Consider the following 21,587-nt stretch of genomic DNA (forward strand, 5'->3'; position numbering starts at 1 on the left):
AAAGAATCGATTTATTGCAAAACTTGATAACACAGAATACTGAAATTGCTGTTTTCTAAAACAACCTGAAAATTGGCAATAACATGTTAACCCTGAACTAAAGACAAGGGGACCATGGTGCCCCCCCCCCCTTCAATGCTTCGCGCGATATTTGTAGTTTCACACAATTTTTGAGACCATACTCACGACATACAGGTATAAAATCGCGACATGAATTTTTACGAGATAATGTCATGCCAAAAATGGCTCATTTTTATACTTTGTGTAAAAAGTCTATGGGAAATGAAGAAATGAAATTCAGAAAAGGGTGATTATTTTTTATTCTTATTGTTCTGCTTAAGAAATTTAGGATTTAATTTAGTTGTTAAATGGTCAGTGATAATTTCGTTTTTGCAATTATGGGGTTTTTTGACCTGTCAATAACATTACAAAGATGACATCTGGGGAAGAAAAGACGAGAATTTAAAGTGAAAGTAGGTGTTAAAATAATGTTTTCCACGAATGAATTTGCATATTTTACACTTAATAAATCTTTAAAAATCATTATTTTCAGAATTTTTCTCTACTGGCTTGTAGTTTATGTGGTAAAGAATGTGCGTGCCATTCGGCGCGATCGCGAGATCAGGAGGGCCACTACCCCCCCCCCCCCCGTCCTCAATACATCTCAAACAGCCCTGTCATTTAGGATTAACCCTAAATAGACTGGGCTATTTCGACGCCTAAAAAGACTGGGGGGGGGGCTGATTCAGCCCCCCCCCCCTTATGATCTCGGCTGTTGATCGCGCGATCGCGACGAAAATTGGCACACGCGTTACCCATGGCATTATCTACAAAACTATAACATCAAATTCGGCAAAAAATCTCATGTCTCATTAATTATGCTAATTTATGAGTAAAATCATAAGTTTGCTCTAATTAATAAAATAATGCCCCTGAAATGCTAATTTTTGTTTCACATACTCTAGATAGGCATCTGATCAAATTGATTTAAAAAAAATCAAAATCAAATTTATTTTCTTATGTATTCTATTGTTTTCTAAATTTCTTATGTATTTCTTTGTTTTTCAACTTTTTGTTTTTTATTGTTTTTTCCATGGAAATTGTCGGGGACTTTATTTTGACCATAAACAAGATAAAATTAATTGATTTTGAGCAGTAAAAGGAAAAATAATGATACATTTATGAATTTTGGCTAAGAACACTATTTGCATTGGATTTGTACACAAATTCACGTTTTTGAGTAATTTTGGGTCTGCATGCACTTACGAAATGTTGCGTAATTTTGGAACCGCGTACCCGGGGGTCACAATTTTAGTCTCAAAAGTTGCGCAAAACTTGAAAGTAAAAAGTCAGCGAGCAACGCGGTCAAAAAATTTTGCGCAGCGGATTTATCGCAAAAAATGTCGATGGGGGGCTGAATCAGCCCCCCCCCCAGTCTTTTCAGGGTTAAACGAACAATTCCATTCAATAGCTACAACTCAATCCTATTTATTTGATAGCAGCATAATTTTTAGTTTATCAACCAAATATTGGGATGGATCTTCGTTATCGTTCATGCTTCCATATTCCAAAATTATAACATCCCCTTCTTGATTCATTGTCATGACTGTACAATAAGGCCCATCACCATAAACAACATTTTTCTTATAATCTCATTAGAATATATTTGGAAGACCGATCTGATCAAACAGCTGAAACCAACTCCGGCTGACTGATTACGGCAGACACTGAACGCCCGCGTCCTGAGCGTGTATGCAGTTGCTACCTAAACCACCGTTGGGGCAATCGAAGAGACTCGCTTCACTTCCGTCGCACTCAAGAGCTGTGAGGAATATACTCCCCTCGCCCTTGCCGTAGTAGGCTTCTCTCCGCGCAGCACCCGTCTGGCCAAGGGAAAGCATTCGGCAGACGACCGTAGCGTCAGAGTCGTCCCAGAGGTCATCGCACACGGTCCCCCATTCTCCGTTGAAGAGCACCTCAACTCTTCCTTCCACCAAACCTCCGACGATTCGGACTGGAACTAAGATTGAACCGACAAAATGGAAAGAATAAGATGCAGAGTAAGTGGATGAGAAATGTACTCGGTAAATACAACAAGTGGAATGCCTCTGGCCGTCTCACCTGCATCACGCGGTTCAATATAGCAGCATTGCTGACTTTGAATACTACTCTAACTCGCACAAGATGTTCAGTGATACATGGTTACTCTTATGTCCACTTTTTATGAACTAGACCAATAAACTTACAGAGATATGATGGTTATTCAACAAAAAAACCCAACATGGCCAAAGTTCATTGACCTTACATGACCTTTGACCTTGATCATGTGACCTGAAACTCGAACAGGATGTTCAGTGATACTTCATTACTCTTATGTACAAGTTTCATGAATCAGATCCATAAACTTTCAAAGTTATGATGGTAATTCAACAGATACACCCAATTCGGCCAAAGTTCATTGACCTTTGACCTTGGCCATGTGACCTGAAACGCGCACAGGATGTTCAGTGATACTTGATTACTCCAATGTCCAAGTTTAATGAACTAGACCAATAAACTTTCAAAGTTATGATGGTAATTCAACAGATACCCCCGATTCGGCCATAGTTCATTGACCCTAAATGACCTTTGACCTTAATCATGAGACCTCAAACTTGCACAAAATTTTCAGTGATGCTTGATTACTATTATGTCCAAGTTTCATGAATCAGATCCATAAACATTCAAAGTTATGAGGGGAAATCAACAGATATCCCCAATTTGGCCAAAGTTCATTGACCCTAAATGACCTTTGACCTTGGTCATGTGACATGAACCTCATGTAGGATGTTCAGTGATACTTGATTAACCTTATGTCCAAGTTTCATGAACTAGGTCCATATATTTTCTAAGTTATGATGACATTTCAAAAACTTAACCTCGGGTTAAGATTTCGATGTTGATTCCTCCAACATGGTCTAAGTTTATTGACCCTAAATGACCTTTGACCTTGGTCATGTGACATGAAACTCTAATAGGATGTTCAGTAATACTTGATTAACCTTATGGCCAAGTTTTATTAACCAGGTCCATATACTTTCTAAGTTATGATGTCATTTCAAAACTTTAACCTCAGGTTAAGATTTGATGTTGACGCCGCCGCCGCCGTCGGAAAAGCGGCGCCTATAGTCTCACTTTGCTTCGCAGGTGAGACAAAAAGTTAATGAACTTAACTCATTGAGAGAGTAGCCCTAGTTTCGACAGTTTCTCTGAATCAGAGAAGGTTGGATTATGAACATAATTTTCATACCCCCTTTCAGAGTTATCGCCATTCGGGCTGAAATCACAATTTGCATTCGATTTGTACCAGCGTTTTTGAGCAATTTTGGTCTAACATGAAATGAAATAGGCCTATTAACTTCGGAAACGCAAACTCGGTGTCAATAAAATTTGCTCTGAAATTTGCGCGTAACTTGAACGGAAAAGGTCAAGAAAGACGGGCGTCTGATTTTCGCACAAATTTATCGCTGGAAAATGTCTGGGAGGGGCGGTTGAATCAGCCACCGAGTCTTCTTGTGGTAAAATGAGTATGTTCACTAATATAAGACTACCCTTATAATGGCGCACTTTAATTATAATTTTTATTGGGAGATAAATCTCATGCTATTATAAGTCGGATTATTTACCGGGAGGCACTTCGCAACGAACTCCGGCATCCTCTCCATGACCGCAGTTATGGACTCCAAGACCACGATTCGAGCATTCGAAGAGGCTCGATTCGTCTCCAAAACAGTTAACGTCATCAAGGACAATGGTGCCAGTGCCTTCACCGAATCCAGCCGATGGGATGGCATCAAGGGCACCGATGAAACCCAGAGATCGGCAGACCACGGTGGCATCGGTTATATCCCATTCGTCATCGCAGACAGTTCCCCATTGTCCGTTGTAGCTGACCTCCACGCGACCTTCAGATGACGAAAGGCCGTCTACGAGTCGGACGATGCCATCTGTTTCCAGGAAAATAAAAAATCAGATCCATTACAAAAAAAATCACATTAAAAGGTTTGGCAGTGAAATGACTTCTTCAAAAATGAAAATCACAGAGGCCGCGGACAGGTGTGAATACAGGCATTTTGGAGTGAATGACAAGGGAGGTGGCGGGAGTGATAACTTCCGGTAGATATTGCGTGGGAATGAAGCAGCCGATTAGATTTTTCGTATGCATTGAACTGAAAGAGGGGGGGGGGTATTTCAAACACTGTTTGAATTCATGAAGAATAAGAATAGAACAAATAATGCATGGGCAAAGCAAAGCTGATCTGAATTTTAGCATTTGAATCTCTATTTGAATTCATGAACAAGATTTCATTTTACCAACAATGCAAGTCAGAGCGCAAGCTGAAAATTTCTTATCTTACTGATCCAAAAAGCGAGATTTCAAGCATTATTTGAATTCATGAACAGGACAAGCATATTACAAAACCCATAATGCACTATTTATTTCGTTTCCTATTAATTATCACCCACTTGTACATCAATAATTTATCTTTCATTTCTGTTTTCCTATCCTTGTAGTATTACAGCAAGCATGTCAGGAAACTGAAGCAACTTCATTGAAGGCAGATATATGCAACAAACCTTCAAGCACTTGACAACGAACTCCGGCATCTTCTGAATGGCCACAGTTGTTCACTCCAAGACCAGCATTTGCGCATTCAAAGAGGGTCGATTCGTCTCCAGAACAATTGACGTCATCAAGGACAATGGTACCAGTGCCTTGACCGAATCCAGCCGATGGCACAGCTTCAAGAGCACCAGCAAAACCGAGAGATCGGCAGACCACGTTTGCATCGGTCGTATCCCAAAGATCATCACAAACAGTACCCCATTCACCGTTGTAGCTGACCTCAACACGACCTTCAGAATCAGAGGTGCCTCCAACTAAACGAACCTCACCATCTGCATAATTTATGAATAAAGAAATGACAACGTCGATAAAAGAAATTACGTTATAAATACTCTAGTGTTTTATTTCCAATCTATGAACCATTCTTCTGACTATGACCAAGTCTCAATACTCCGCAATAACTAGGGAAAATACACCCGCTAAGAGTAGTTTATCACTTTCGCAGCATAGGCGCAGAATTTGTTGTTGTCGTCAAATCTCAGTTAGAAAATACCTTCAAGTACTTCGCAACGAACTCCAGCATCTTCTGAATGACCACAGTTGTTGATTCCAAGACCAGGATTCCCGCATTCGAAGAGGCTCGATTCATTTCCATTGCAATTCACATCATCAAGGACAATGGTGCCAGTGCCTTCACCGAATCCAGCCGATGGCACAGCTTCAAGAGCACCAACATATCCGAGAGATCGGCAGACCACGTTGGCATCGGTCGTATCCCAACCGTCATCGCAGACAGTACCCCATTCTCCATTGAAGCTGACCTCTACACGACCTTCGGAATCAGTGGTGCCTCCAACTAGACGAACCTCACCATCTGCATATGAATAAATGAAAAAAAAACCTTGATTGAAATCCCCTAGAATTCTTGGCGTTTCAATTTCAACTCTTTGACTTCTATTCTCTTTTGTGTTTTATTTCAAATCTACGATCCCTTCTTGTAAACCTGAACCACTCACAATTTTCACTGCTATTTGAGAAGAGACCGCCAAGATTAATGGAACACCTGATTTGCATAGATTTTGTTATTTGTAACCAATTTTCAATATTCGCAGGTACACTCATTTTTTTTTTTTGGGGGGGGATCAAAACTCGATTAGAAAATACCTTCTAGAACTTCGCAACGAACACCAGCATCTTCTGAATGGCCACAATTGTTGACTCCAAGACCAGGATTTGCGCATTCAAAAAGGGTTGCTTCGTCTCCGGAACAATTGACATCATCAAGGACAATGGTTCCAGTGCCTTGACCGAATCCAGCCGATGGTACAGCTTCAAGCGCTCCAACAAAACCGAGAGATCGGCAGACCACGTTGGCATCCGTCGTGTCCCAAAGATCATCACAAACAGTACCCCATTCACCGTTGTAACTGACCTCAACACGACCTTCAGAATCAGAGGTGCCTCCTACAAGGCGAATTTCACCATCTGAAAGTATACAAAAAATATGAAATTCACTATGTCGCAGAGCATTCCTTATGCGAGTTTTATCCTTACTTCATCAAGTTATAATCCCTCTTAAAATTAGATTGCAACTTATCATAATTAACATTCCCGTGTGTTTTCAAAAAATGTCATTCATTTCCATGTTTCAATTTTGGTACTATCACAAGCAATTGAACAAGAATACACCACATTATTATTTACGGAAACTGGATGCAACATACCTTCAAGTACCTGACAACGAACTCCAGCATCTTCTGAATGGCCACAGTTATTGACCCCGAGACCACGATTTCCGCATTCAAAGAGGCTCGACTCATTCCCAAGGCAATTGACGTCATCAAGAACAATGGTGCCAGTTCCTTGACCGAATCCAGCCGATGACACTGCTTCAAGAGAACCAACAAAACCTAGAGATCGGCAGACCACGTTGGCATCGGTTGAATCCCATGCATCATCGCAGACAGTACCCCATTCTCCATTGTAGCTGACCTCTACACGACCTTCGGAATCAGTGGTGCCTCCAACTAGACGAACCTCACCATCTGCATATGAATAAATGAAAAAAAACACCTTGATTGAAATCCCCTAGAATTCTTGGCGTTTCAATTTCAACTCTTTGACTTCTATTCTCTTTTGTGTTTTATTTCAAATCTACGATCCCTTCTTGTAAACCTGAACCACTCACAATTTTCACTGCTATTTGAGAAAAGAGACCGCCAGGATTAATGGAACACCTGGTTTGCATAGATTTTGTTATTTGTATAACCAATTTTCAATATTCGCAGGTACACTCAGTTTTTTTTTTGGGGGGGGGCATCAAAACTCGATTAGAAAATACCTTCTAGAACTTCGCAACGAACACCAGCATCTTCTGAATGGCCACAATTGTTGACTCCAAGACCAGGATTTGCGCATTCAAAAAGGGTTGCTTCGTCTCCGGAACAATTGACATCATCAAGGACAATGGTTCCAGTGCCTTGACCGAATCCAGCCGATGGTACAGCTTCAAGCGCTCCAACAAAACCGAGAGATCGGCAGACCACGTTGGCATCCGTCGTGTCCCAAAGATCATCACAAACAGTACCCCATTCACCGTTGTAACTGACCTCAACACGACCTTCAGAATCAGAGGTGCCTCCTACAAGGCGAATTTCACCATCTGAAAGTATACAAAAAATATGAATTTCACTATGTCGCAGAGCATTCCTTATGCGAGTTTTATCCTTACTTCATCAAGTTATAATCCCTCTTAAAAATAGATTGCAACTTATCATAATTAACATTCCCGTGTGTTTTCAAAAAATGTCATTCATTTCCGTGTTTCAATTTTGGTACTATCACAAGCAATTGAACAAGAATACACCACATTATTATTTACGGAAACTGGATGCAACATACCTTCAAGTACCTGACAACGAACTCCAGCATCTTCTGAATGGCCACAGTTATTGACCCCGAGACCACGATTTCCGCATTCAAAGAGGCTCGACTCATTCCCAAGGCAATTGACGTCATCAAGAACAATGGTGCCAGTTCCTTGACCGAATCCAGCCGATGACACTGCTTCAAGAGAACCAACAAAACCTAGAGATCGGCAGACCACGTTGGCATCAGTTGAATCCCATTCATCATCGCAAACAGTACCCCATTCACCGTTGTAACTGACTTCAACACGACCTTCAGATTCAGAGTTGCCTCCAACTAACCGAATCTCACCATCTGCATAATTTATGAATAAAGAAATGACAACGTAGATGAAAAAAATTACATTAAATATTTAGCTATCCAATTATCATTCTTGGCTTTCCAATTGATTATCATTCATATTTTCATCAATAATTGTTCGTTTATTTTCGTTTTCCTATCCTGGGCTCTGTAACACAAAGGTTTGCGATGAATTGCAAATATGAAAAAAAAAACGCTCTAATTGGTCCCTGGTCAATATTTTAAACCTAATGCGCGTGTAACGTTGATAATGATTGGTCAGTTGATTTAGCGATTGATCGGTAATCTTTGTGTTCCTGTCCTGGTATTGTTGCACGTATATGTAAGCAAACTGAAGCAACTTCATTGAAGGCAGATATATGCAACAAACCTTCAAGCACTTGACAACGAACTCCGGCATCTTCTGAATGGCCACAGTTGTTCACTCCAAGACCAGCATTTGCGCATTCAAAGAGGGTCGATTCGTCTCCAGAACAATTGACGTCATCAAGAACAATGGTACCAGTGCCTTGACCGAATCCAGCCGATGGCACAGCTTCAAGAGCACCAGCAAAACCGAGAGATCGGCAGACCACGTTTGCATCGGTCGTATCCCAAAGATCATCACAAACAGTACCCCATTCACCGTTGTAGCTGACCTCAACACGACCTTCAGAATCAGAGGTGCCTCCAACTAAACGAACCTCACCATCTGCATAATTTATGAATAAAGAAATGACAACGTCGATAAAAGAAATTACCTTATAAATTCTAGCGATCCAATTACCATTCTTCCAATAATTTCACTCTAGTGTTTTATTTTCAATCTATGAACCATTCTTACTCCGCAATAACTAGGGAAAATACACCCGCTAAGAGTAGTTTATCACTTTCGCAGCATAGGCGCAGAATTTGTTGTTGTCGTCAAATCTCAGTTAGAAAATACCTTCAAGTACTTCGCAACGAACTCCAGCATCTTCTGAATGACCACAGTTGTTGATTCCAAGACCAGGATTCCCGCATTCGAAGAGGCTCGATTCATTTCCATTGCAATTCACATCATCAAGGACAATGGTGCCAGTGCCTTCACCGAATCCAGCCGATGGCACAGCTTCAAGAGCACCAACATATCCGAGAGATCGGCAGACCACATTGGCATCGGTCGTATCCCAAAGATCATCACAAACAGTACCCCATTCACCGTTGTAGCTGACCTCAACACGACCTTCAGAATCAGAGGTGCCTCCAACTAAACGAACCTCACCATCTGCATAATTTATGAATAAAGAAATGACAACGTCGATAAAAGAAATTACCTTATAAATACTTAGCGATCCAATTACCATTCTTCCAATAATTTCACTCTAGTGTTTTATTTTCAATCTATGAACCATTCTTCTGACTATGACCAAGTCTCAATACTCCGCAATAACTAGGGAAAATACACCCGCTAAGAGTAGTTTATCACTTTCGCAGCATAGGCCCAGAATTTGTTGTTGTCGTCAAATCTCAGTTAGAAAATACCTTCAAGTACTTCGCAACGAACTCCAGCATCTTCTGAATGACCACAGTTGTTGATTCCAAGACCAGGATTCCCGCATTCGAAGAGGCTCGATTCATTTCCATTGCAATTCACATCATCAAGGACAATGGTGCCAGTGCCTTCACCGAATCCAGCCGATGGCACAGCTTCAAGTGCACCAATATATCCGAGAGATCGGCAGACCACGTTGGCATCGGTCGTATCCCAACCGTCATCGCAGACAGTACCCCATTCTCCATTGAAGCTGACCTCTACACGACCTTCGGAATCAGTGGTGCCTCCAACTAGACGAACCTCACCATCTGCATAAGAATAAATGAAAAAAAAACTACATTGAAATCCCCTAGAATTCTTGGCGTTTCAATTTCAACTCTTTGAATTCTATTCTCTTTTGTGTTTTATTTCAAATCTACGATCCCATCTTGTGACCCTGAACCACTCACAATTTTCATTGGTATTTGAGAAAAGAGACCGCCAGGCTTAATGGAACACCTGGTTTGCATAGATTTTGTTATTTGTATAACCAATTTTCAATATTCGCAGGTACACTCAGTTTTTTTTTTGGGGGGGCATCAAAACTCGATTAGAAAATACCTTCTAGAACTTCGCAACGAACACCAGCATCTTCTGAATGGCCACAATTGTTTACTCCAAGACCAGGATTTGCGCATTCAAAAAGGGTTGCTTCGTCTCCGGAACAATTGACATCATCAAGGACAATGGTTCCAGTGCCTTGACCGAATCCAGCCGATGGTACAGCTTCAAGCGCTCCAACAAAACCGAGAGATCGGCAGACCACGTTGGCATCCGTCGTGTCCCAAAGATCATCACAAACAGTACCCCATTCACCGTTGTAACTGACCTCAACACGACCTTCAGAATCAGAGGTGCCTCCTACAAGGCGAATTTCACCATCTGAAAGTATACAAAAAATATGAAATTCACTATGTCGCAGAGCATTCCTTATGCGAGTTTTATCCTTACTTCATCAAGTTATAATCCCTCTTAAAAATAGATTGCAACTTATCATAATTAACATTCCCGTGTGTTTTCAAAAAAGTCATTCATTTCCGTGTTTCAATTTTGGTACTATCACAAGCAATTGAACAAGAATACACCACATTATTATTTACGGAAACTGGATGCAACATACCTTCAAGTACCTGACAACGAACTCCAGCATCTTCTGAATGGCCACAGTTATTGACCCCGAGACCACGATTTCCGCATTCAAAGAGGCTCGACTCATTCCCAAGGCAATTGACGTCATCAAGAACAATGGTGCCAGTTCCTTGACCGAATCCAGCCGATGACACTGCTTCAAGAGAACCAACAAAACCTAGAGATCGGCAGACCACGTTGGCATCAGTTGAATCCCATTCATCATCGCAAACAGTACCCCATTCACCGTTGTAACTGACTTCAACACGACCTTCAGATTCAGAGTTGCCTCCAACTAACCGAATCTCACCATCTGCATAATTTATGAATAAAGAAATGACAACGTAGATGAAAAAAATTACATTAAATATTTAGCTATCCAATTATCATTCTTGGCTTTCACATTTTTTCTTTCCAATTGATTATCATTCATATTTTCATCAATAATTGTTCGTTTATTTTCGTTTTCCTATCCTGGTCTCCGTAACACAAAAGGTTTCCATTGAATTGCAAATATGAAAAAAACGCTTTGATTGGTCCCTGGTCAATATTTTAAACCTAATCCGCGTGTAACATTGATAATGATTGGTCAGTTGATTTAGCGATTGATCGCTAATCTTTGTGTTACTGAGCCCTGGTATTGTTGCACGTATATGTAAGCAAACTGAAGCAACTTCATTGAAGGCAGATATATGCAACAAACCTTCAAGCACTTGACAACGAACTCCGGCATCTTCTGAATGGCCACAGTTGTTCACTCCAAGACCAGCATTTGCGCATTCAAAGAGGGTCGATTCGTCTCCAGAACAATTGACGTCATCAAGAACAATGGTACCAGTGCCTTGACCGAATCCAGCCGATGGCACAGCTTCAAGAGCACCAACATATCCGAGAGATCGGCAGACCACGTTTGCATCGGTCGTATCCCAAAGATCATCACAAACAGTACCCCATTCACCGTTGTAGCTGACCTCAACACGACCTTCAGAATCAGAGGTGCCTCCAACTAAACGAACCTCACCATCTGCATAATTTATGAATAAAGAAATGACAACGTCGATAAAAGAAATTACCTTATAAATATTTAGCGATCCAATTACCATTCTTCCAATAATTTCACTCTAGTGTTTTATTTTCAATCTATGAACCATTCTTCTGACTATGACCAAGTCTCAATACTCCGCAATAATTAGGTAAAATACACCCGCTAAGAGTAGTTAATCACTTTCGCAGCATAGGCCCAGAATTTGTTGTCGTCAAATCTCAGTTAGAAAATACCTTCAAGTACTTCGCAACGAACTCCAGCATCTTCTGAATGACCACAGTTGTTGATTCCAAGACCAGGATTCCCGCATTCGAAGAGGCTCGATTCATTTCCATTGCAATTCACATCATCAAGGACAATGGTGCCAGTGCCTTCACCGAATCCAGCCGATGGCACAGCTTCAAGAGCACCAACATATCCGAGAGATCGGCAGACCACGTTGGCATCGGTCGTATCCCAACCGTCATCGCAGACAGTACCCCATTCTCCATTGAAGCTGACCTCTACACGACCTTCGGAATCAGTGGTGCCTCCAACTAGACGAACCTCACCATCTGCATATGAATAAATGAAAAAAAAACCTTGATTGAAATCCCCTAGAATTCTTGGCGTTTCAATTTCAACTCTTTGACTTCTATTCTCTTTTGTGTTTTATTTCAAATCTACGATCCCTTCTTGTGAACCTGAACCACTCACAATTTTCAGTGCTATTTGAGAAAAGAGACCGCCAGGATTAATGGAACACCTGGTTTGCATAGATTTTGTTATTTGTATAACCAATTTTCAATATTCGCAGGTACACTCATTTTTTTTTTGGGGGGGGGGCATCAAAACTCGATTAGAAAATACCTTCCAGAACTGCGCAACGAACACCAGCATCTTCTGAATGGCCACAATTGTTTACTCCAAGACCGGGATTTGCGCATTCAAAAAGGGTTGCTTCGTCTCCGGAACAATTGACATCATCAAGGACAATGGTTCCAGTGCCTTGACCGAATCCAGCCGATGGTACAGCTTCAAGCGCTCCAACAAAACCGAGAGATCGGCAGACCACGTTGGCATCCGTCGTGTCCCAAAGATCATCACAAACAGTACCCCATTCACCGTTGTAACTGACCTCAACACGACCTTCAGAATCAGAGGTGCCTCCTACAAGGCGAATTTCACCATCTGAAAGTATACAAAAAATATGAAATTCACTATGTCGCAGAGCATTCCTTATGCGAGTTTTATCCTTACTTCATCAAGTTATAATCCCTCTTAAAAATTAGATTACAACTTATCATAACTAACATTTACGTGTGTTTTCAAAAAATGTCATTCATTTCCGTGTTTCAATTTTGGTACTATCACAAGCAATTGAGCAAGAATATACCACATTATTATTTACGGAAACTGGATGCAACATACCTTCAAGTACCTGACAACGAACTCCAGCATCTTCTGAATGGCCACAGTTATTGACCCCGAGACCACGATTTCCGCATTCAAAGAGGCTCGACTCATTCCCAAGGCAATTGACATCATCAAGAACAATGGTGCCAGTTCCTTGACCGAATCCAGCCGATGGCACTGCTTCAAGAGAACCAACAAAACCTAGAGATCGGCAGACCACGTTGGCATCGGTTGAATCCCATTCATCATCGCAGACAGTGCCCCATTGTCCATTGTAGCTGACTTCCACACGACCTTCAGAATCAGTGGTGCCTCCAACTAGACGGACCTCCCCATCTACATATGGATAAATGGAAAAAAAAAACTTGATTAAATAAAAAAAAATACCTTGCGTTTCCATATGCATTTTTGGACTTCATTTTCTCTCGTGTTTTATTTCAAATCTACGAACCTTATTCTGTCTTTTGTTTTATTTAAAATCTACGAACCCTTCTTCTGAATATGAAACACTCAGAATATTCAGTACTATTTGAGAAAAGAGACCGCTTGGATAAATGGAACATCTGTTTTGCATAAATTTTCTATTTGTATAACCATTTTTCGATTAGAAAATACCTTCTAGAACTTCGCATCGAACACCAGCATCTTCTGAATGACCACAGTTATTGACTCCAAGACCAGGATTTTCGCATTCGAAGAGGCTCGATTCGTCTCCAGAACAATTGACATCATCAAGGACAATGGTTCCAGTGCCTTGACCGAATCCAGCCGATGGCACTGATTCAAGAGCACCAATAAATCCAAGAGATCGGCAGACCACGTTGGCATCGGTCGTATCCCAACTGTCATCGCAGACAGTACCCCATTGTCCATTGTAGCTGACCTCTACACGACCTTCGGAATCAGTGGTGCCTCCAACTAGACGAACCTCACCATCTGCATACGAATAAATGAAAAAAAAATTGATTGAAATAACCTACAATTCTTGGCGTTTCGATTTCAACTCTTTGACTTCTATTCTCATTTGTGTTTTATTTCAAATCTACGATCCCTTCTTGTGAACATGAACCACTCACAATATTTAGTAGGGGAAGGCGGGGTAAGTTGAGCATAGGGGCAAGTTGAGCCACCAGCCCCACGCCAATAATGAATGAGTCAGACATTGTGGTGGTAAAATGTATTGATGACGCATAGCATAACCCCTAACCCCACCACATTGTTTCCAACTTTGAAACAAAAAGTAGTTTTTTAGAGGGAAAAATATGAATTTCAGCCAAAAAAGTAAAAAAGAGTGTGAAATAGATAAGTGCTTTATAAACAACACGTCTTTAAATATAATAAAGACATGATAACATTATTAGTCCAGGTATGGATCTTCATTCTTGTCATATTCTTTTATATGATGGATGCATAATAAATGTGTGGATACAAAATTATCGCACTAAGTTGGGACTGGGGTAAGTTGAGCCAAACAGCATGGGGCAAGTTGAGCCATGGTAATTCCTATGGTAATGTATCTTAAAAAACAAACAAACCATAAAAATCGATTGAAATGCAAGCTGAAAGGAGCAAATTTTCATGACTGCTCTTTTCCTTTTACAGGATGTTAGTATTTAAAGAGAATTAACAAGTGAAAAGACTTTAGATAAAAAATTGACATGCTGGTTCTCCCCCATACATTTTGTACATAGTTTTTGTGGCTCAACTTACCCCAGAAGGTGGCTCAAACTTACCCCATATATGGGGCAAGTTGAGCCATTTGACATCGTGTTTTTCAAAGGTCACGATGACTTTCAGTGTGGGGATAGAAAGTTATATATAGGTGGAAAATATTTCAGAAGAATTAAATTTCAAGGCAAGGTACTTATTTCAACAAGATTATTAATCATATCAATTCTAACATGCAAAAAGTAAAAACTGTCACAACTTACCCCGCCTTCCGCTACTATTTGAGAAAAGAGACCGCCCGGATTAATGGAACACCTGGTTTGCATAGATTTTGTTATTTGTATAACCAATATTCAATAATGGCAGGTAGGATCAGTTTTTGTTGGTTTTATTTTTGGGGGGATGGGGTGGGGCATCAAAGCTCAATTAGAAAATACCTTCTAGAACTTCGCAGCGAACACCAGCATCTTCTGAATGGCCACAGTTGTTGACTCCAAGACCAGCATTTGCGCATTCAAAAAGGGTTGCTTCGTCTCCAGAACAATTGACATCATCAAGGACAATGGTTCCAGTGCCTTGACCGAATCCAGCCGATGGTACAGCTTCAAGCGCACCAACAAAACCGAGAGCTCGGCAGACTACGTTGGCATCGGTGGTATCCCAACTATCATCGCATACAGTTCCCCATTGTCCATTGTAGCTGACCTCTACACGACCTTCAGAATCGGTTGCGCCTCCTACTAGGCGTATTTCACCATCTGAAATTATACGGGAAAAAAAAGGATTTTTCACTTCAGAACAAAATTCTTCCTCATAGTAATTGTATCCATCATTTCACAGCTTACAATCTCTTCACTTTACTTTTCGTTTTGTTTTCGTTTCTAATTCATTATCATTCACTTGTACACCAATAATTGGTCGTTCATTTCCGTTTTCTTATCCTGGTTTTGTTGCAAGTGTGTCAGCAAAATTAAGCAATTCGTTATAAGCAGATATATGCGACAAACCTTCAAGTACTTGACAACGAACTCCAGCATCTTCTGAATGGCCACAGTTGTTGACCCCAAGACCACGATTCGCGCATTCAAAGAGGCTCGATTCGTCTCCAGAACAATTAACATCATCAAGAACAATGGTGCCAGTTCCTTGACCGAATCCAGCCGATGGCACAGCTTCAAGAGCACCAGCAAATCCAAGAGATCGGCAGACCACGTTGGCATCCGTCGTATCCCAAAGATCATCGCAAACAGTTCCCCATTCTCCATTGTAACTGACCTCCACGCGACCTTCTGAATCGGAAGTGCCTCCTACGAGGCGAATTTCACCATCTGAAATTATACAAAAATATGAATTTCACTTATGTTAAAGAGCATTCATTACGTGAATTTTATCCTTATTTCATCAAGTTATAATCCCTCTTCAATATTACATTACAACTTATCATAATTAACATTCCCGTGTGTTATCAAAAATTGTCATTCATTTCCGTGTTTCAATTTTGGTACTATCACAAGCAACTGAGCAAGAATATGCCACATTATTATTTACGGAAACTGGATGCAACATACCTTCAAGTACTTGACAACGAACTCCGGCATCTTCTGAATGGCCACAGTTATTAACACCGAGACCACGATTTCCGCATTCAAAGAGGCTCGACTCATTTCCAAGGCAATTTACATCATCAAGAACAATGGTTCCAGTTCCTTCACCGAATCCAGCCGATGGCACTGCTTCAAGAGCACCAACAAAACCAAGAGATCGGCAGACCACGTTTGCATCGGTCGTATCCCAAAGATCATCGCAAACAGTACCCCATTCACCGTTGTAACTGACCTCAACACGACCTTCAGAATCAGAGGTGCCTCCAACTAGACGGACCTCACCATCTGCATATGAAAAAAACCAACCTTGATTGAAATAACCTAGAATTCTTGGCGTTTCAATTTCAACTATTTGACCTTATTCTCTCTTTTGTTTTATTTTAAATCTACAGACCCTTCTTGTGAATATGAACCACTCAGACTATTCAGTACTATTTGAGAAAAGAGACCGCTCGGATAAATGGAGCATCTGGTTTGCATAGATTTTCTACTTGTATAACCAATTTTTGATTAGAAAATACCTTCTAGAACTTCGCATCGCACACCAGCATCTTCTGAATGGCCACAGTTATTGACTCCAAGACCAGGATTTTCGCATTCGAAGAGGCTCGATTCATCTCCAGAACAATTGACATCATCAAGGACAATGGTTCCAGTGCCTTGACCGAATCCAGCCGATGGCACTGCTTCAAGAGCACCAATAAATCCAAGAGATCGGCAGACCACGTTGGCATCGGTCGTATCCCAACTGTCATCGCAGACAGTACCCCATTGTCCATTGTAGCTGACCTCTACACGACCTTCGGAATCAGTGGTGCCTCCAACTAGACGAACCTCACCATCTGCATACGAATAAATGAAAAAAAAATTGATTGAAATAACCTACAATTCTTGGCGTTTCGATTTCAACTCTTTGACTTCTATTCTCATTTGTGTTATATTTCAAATCTACGATCCCTTCTTGTGAACATGAACCACTCACAATATTTAGTAGGGGAAGGCGGGGTAAGTTGAGCATAGGGGCAAGTTGAGCCACCAGCCCCACGCCAATAATGAATGAGTCAGACATTGTGGTGGTAAAATGTATTGATGACGCATAGCATAACCCCTAACCCCACCACATTGTTTCCAACTTTGAAACAAAAAGTAGTTTTTTAGAGGGAAAAATGTGAATTTCAGCCAAAAAAGTAAAAAAGAGTGTGAAATAGATAAGTGCTTTATAAACAACAGGTCTTTAAACATAATGGATCTTCATTCTTGTCATATTCTTTTATATGATGGATGCATAATAAATGTGTGGATACAAAATTATCGCACTAAGTTGGGACTGGGGTAAGTTGAGCCAAACAGCATGGGGCAAGTTGAGCCATGGTAATTCCTATGGTAATGTATCTTAAAAAACAAACAAACCATAAAAATCGATTGAAATGCAAGCTGAAAGGAGCAAATTTTCATGACTGCTCTTTTCCTTTTACAGGATGTTAGTATTTAAAGAGAATTAACAAGTGAAAAGACTTTAGATAAAAAATTGACATGCTGGTTCTCCCCCATACATTTTGTACATAGTTTTTGTGGCTCAACTTACCCCAGAAGGTGGCTCAAACTTACCCCATATATGGGGCAAGTTGAGCCATTTGACATCGTGTTTTTCAAAGGTCACGATGACTTTCAGTGTGGGGATAGAAAGTTATATATAGGTGGAAAATATTTCAGAAGAATTAAATTTCAAGGCAAGGTACTTATTTCAACAAGATTATTAATCATATCAATTCTAACATGCAAAAAGTAAAAACTGTCACAACTTACCCCGCCTTCCGCTACTATTTGAGAAAAGAGACCGCCCGGATTAATGGAACACCTGGTTTGCATAGATTTTGTTATTTGTATAACCAATATTCAATAATGGCAGGTAGGATCAGTTTTTGTTGGTTTTATTTTTGGGGGGATGGGGTGGGGCATCAAAGCTCAATTAGAAAATACCTTCTAGAACTTCGCAGCGAACACCAGCATCTTCTGAATGGCCACAGTTGTTGACTCCAAGACCAGGATTTGCGCATTCAAAAAGGGTTGCTTCGTCTCCAGAACAATTGACATCATCAAGGACAATGGTTCCAGTGCCTTGACCGAATCCAGCCGATGGTACAGCTTCAAGCGCACCAACAAAACCGAGAGCTCGGCAGACTACGTTGGCATCGGTGGTATCCCAACTATCATCGCATACAGTTCCCCATTGTCCATTGTAGCTGACCTCTACACGACCTTCAGAATCGGTTGCGCCTCCTACTAGGCGTATTTCACCATCTGAAATTATACGAAAAAATAAGGATTTTTCACTTCAGAACAAAATTCTTCCTCATAGTAATTGTATCCATCATTTCACAGCTTACAATCTCTTCACTTTACTTTTCGTTTTGTTTTCATTTCTAATTCATTATCATTCACTTGTACACCAATAATTGGTCGTTCATTTCCGTTTTCTTATCCTGGTTTTGTTGCAAGTGTGTCAGCAAAATGAAGCAATTCATTATAAGCAGATATATGCGACAAACCTTCAAGTACTTGACAACGAACTCCGGCATCTTCTGAATGGCCACAGTTGTTGACCCCAAGACCACGATTCGCGCATTCAAAGAGGCTCGATTCGTCTCCAGAACAATTGACATCATCAAGAACAATGGTGCCAGTTCCTTGACCGAATCCAGCCGATGGCACAGCTTCAAGAGCACCAGCAAATCCAAGAGATCGGCAGACCACGTTGGCATCCGTCGTATCCCAAAGATCATCGCAAACAGTTCCCCATTCTCCATTGTAACTGACCTCCACGCGACCTTCTGAATCGGAAGTGCCTCCTACGAGGCGAATTTCACCATCTGAAATTATACAAAAATATGAATTTCACTTATGTTAAAGAGCATTCATTACGTGAATTTTATCCTTATTTCATCAAGTTATAATCCCTCTTCAATATTACATTACAACTTATCATAATTAACATTCCCGTGTGTTATCAAAAATTGTCATTCATTTCCGTGTTTCAATTTTGGTACTATCACAAGCAACTGAGCAAGAATATACCACATTATTATTTACGGAAACTGGATGCAACATACCTTCAAGTACTTGACAACGAACTCCTGCATCTTCTGAATGGCCACAGTTATTAACACCGAGACCACGATTTCCGCATTCAAAGAGGCTCGACTCATTTCCAAGGCAATTTACATCATCAAGAACAATGGTTCCAGTTCCTTCACCGAATCCAGCCGATGGCACTGCTTCAAGAGCACCAACAAAACCAAGAGATCGGCAGACCACGTTTGCATCGGTCGTATCCCAAAGATCATCGCAAACAGTACCCCATTCACCGTTGTAACTGACCTCAACACGACCTTCAGAATCAGAGGTGCCTCCAACTAGACGGACCTCACCATCTGCATATGAAAAAAACCAACCTTGATTGAAATAACCTAGAATTCTTGGCGTTTCAATTTCAACTATTTGACCTTATTCTCTCTTTTGTTTTATTTTAAATCTACGGACCCTTCTTGTGAATATGAACCACTCAGACTATTCCGTACTATTTGAGAAAAGAGACCGCTCGGATAAATGGAACATCTGGTTTGCATAGATTTTCTATTTGGATAACCAACTTTGGATTAGAAAATACCTTCTAGAACTTCGCATCGCACACCAGCATCTTCTGAATGGCCACAGTTGTTGACTCCAAGACCAGCATTTGCGCATTCAAAAAGGGTTGCTTCGTCTCCAGAACAATTGACATCATCAAGGACAATGGTTCCAGTGCCTTGACCGAATCCAGCCGATGGTACAGCTTCAAGCGCACCAACAAAACCGAGAGCTCGGCAGACCACGTTTGCATCGGTGGTATCCCAACTGTCATCGCATACAGTTCCCCATTCGCCATTGTAGCTGACCTCAACACGACCTTCAGAATCAGTTGTGCCTCCTACTAGGCGTATTTCACCATCTGAAATAAAAACCGGAAATGAAATGTATTTGTGATAGAAAGAATTTTTATTTTTTTGTTCTCATATTTGCTTTGCTAACACTTAGTATTTTGTTTATTCCTCCCCGGCTTTGTTCTTATTTTTGAGGAATACTTTTTTATTCAGAACATTAAAATTCAATTCTATTTTCTATTCTGCTATGACCTCACACTGTTAGAAAATTTATCCTTAAAATGAAAGAATTCCTGCAGCAGACTCTCGAGAACACCTGTAATCTTACCAGATTGCGTAATTTTTTTTTTCAATTTGTTTCCCCTCCAAAGGGATTTTATTATTATTCAAACATAACAAGATATCTTTTCAATGACAAATCAAATTAATAACAACAAAATACAGTACAACAGTAATTGCAACAAATATATAAATTGAACTGTCAGGTTCACATAATAGTAAACAATTTAAGAAACAAGCGAGGAGTAAATGAACAATAATATTCATATGTATAATTGTACATGGAAAAGGAACTGAACAGATCCCCTCATGTAAACATGGCACGTAATTGAAACCATTTCTTTGTAAATTTTACCATTTTACAATTTGACTCTGCGATATATTTTTCATTCTTGAAGTAGTTCTGAAGTGCAAATTTGATATTATCAAAAACAGGTAATTGATGTTTTACTCTGGAAGTGTAAATCATTTGCCGTATCACTATCAATAAACAATTTAATGCATGATTACTTGAACCTCTTAAGCCAAATAATTTTTCTTTATTAGAGAAAAATATTCTATTTCCAGTTTTAAGAAATATCCATTGTTCAAACTTGTCCCATATATGTTTAATACATGTACATTCACAAAGCAGATGAGTGACTGTTTCACGGTGTACATTACAAAAAGTACATTCTTTTTGTTGAGCTTAATTAATTTTAAACAATATTTCATTTGTATATAAAATGCGTTGCATTATTTTGAACTGAAACCAACGTAAATTCACATCGGTAGTACAACTGAATCCAATAGAGCAATACGACTGCCATTGCTTATCATTCATATCGAATAGACACTTCCACTTAAGAAAACTTTTACACTCCACTTTTCTTTTCTTTTTAAGAATCGTATAGATGTGTGAACAACTTTTATCATATTTCATAACAAGTGCTATTGTATCAGGGATAATAGGTTCTTGGAACTTGCTAAAGTGTGTGCCATTGCTAAAACCGTCTCTTATAGCATCACATAATCCACGGTAAAAAAGAAAATTTATTTTGATTTGATTTGATTTATTGTTTTCTTCTGCATCCATAACATTTGTATAATACATTTTTCATAACATAATAAACATAATATGTTAGCATTTTTGGCATAAATTGTAAATAAAGATTACTAA

General features: G+C 40.1%; 1 protein-coding gene across 24 annotated transcripts in view; it reads right to left on the bottom strand.

Moving 5' to 3' along the window:
- Positions 1-1,714: 1,714 nt before the first annotated feature.
- Positions 1,715-21,587, bottom strand: part of LOC121428500 (deleted in malignant brain tumors 1 protein-like) — a 34,504-nt gene continuing 14,631 nt past the window's right edge. The window contains exons 4-29 of one of the 24 annotated variants that reach the window (XM_041625134.1): positions 19,897-20,217; positions 19,340-19,660; positions 18,779-19,099; positions 18,210-18,530; positions 16,751-17,071; positions 16,194-16,514; positions 15,633-15,953; positions 15,063-15,383; positions 13,573-13,893; positions 12,973-13,293; positions 12,412-12,732; positions 11,796-12,116; positions 11,221-11,541; positions 10,510-10,830; positions 9,951-10,271; positions 9,338-9,658; positions 8,760-9,080; positions 8,205-8,525; positions 7,508-7,828; positions 6,948-7,268; positions 6,331-6,651; positions 5,771-6,091; positions 5,160-5,480; positions 4,618-4,938; positions 3,666-3,986; positions 1,715-2,020 (exon numbers count right to left, since the gene is read on the bottom strand). In XM_041625134.1, the coding sequence (XP_041481068.1) occupies positions 1,716-2,020; positions 3,666-3,986; positions 4,618-4,938; positions 5,160-5,480; positions 5,771-6,091; positions 6,331-6,651; positions 6,948-7,268; positions 7,508-7,828; positions 8,205-8,525; positions 8,760-9,080; positions 9,338-9,658; positions 9,951-10,271; positions 10,510-10,830; positions 11,221-11,541; positions 11,796-12,116; positions 12,412-12,732; positions 12,973-13,293; positions 13,573-13,893; positions 15,063-15,383; positions 15,633-15,953; positions 16,194-16,514; positions 16,751-17,071; positions 18,210-18,530; positions 18,779-19,099; positions 19,340-19,660; positions 19,897-20,217 (8,330 nt within the window). In that variant the 3' untranslated portion in view covers position 1,715. The remainder of the gene's footprint in view (positions 2,021-3,665; positions 3,987-4,617; positions 4,939-5,159; positions 5,481-5,770; positions 6,092-6,330; positions 6,652-6,947; positions 7,269-7,507; positions 7,829-8,204; positions 8,526-8,759; positions 9,081-9,337; positions 9,659-9,950; positions 10,272-10,509; positions 10,831-11,220; positions 11,542-11,795; positions 12,117-12,411; positions 12,733-12,972; positions 13,294-13,572; positions 13,894-15,062; positions 15,384-15,632; positions 15,954-16,193; positions 16,515-16,750; positions 17,072-18,209; positions 18,531-18,778; positions 19,100-19,339; positions 19,661-19,896; positions 20,218-21,587) is intronic. The other 23 variants (XM_041625144.1, XM_041625135.1, XM_041625138.1 and 20 more) reach the window with 23 other exon arrangements.

Source organism: Lytechinus variegatus, chromosome 15 (assembly GCF_018143015.1).
Source record: "Lytechinus variegatus isolate NC3 chromosome 15, Lvar_3.0, whole genome shotgun sequence".
Taxonomy (NCBI): Eukaryota; Metazoa; Echinodermata; class Echinoidea; order Temnopleuroida; family Toxopneustidae; genus Lytechinus; species Lytechinus variegatus.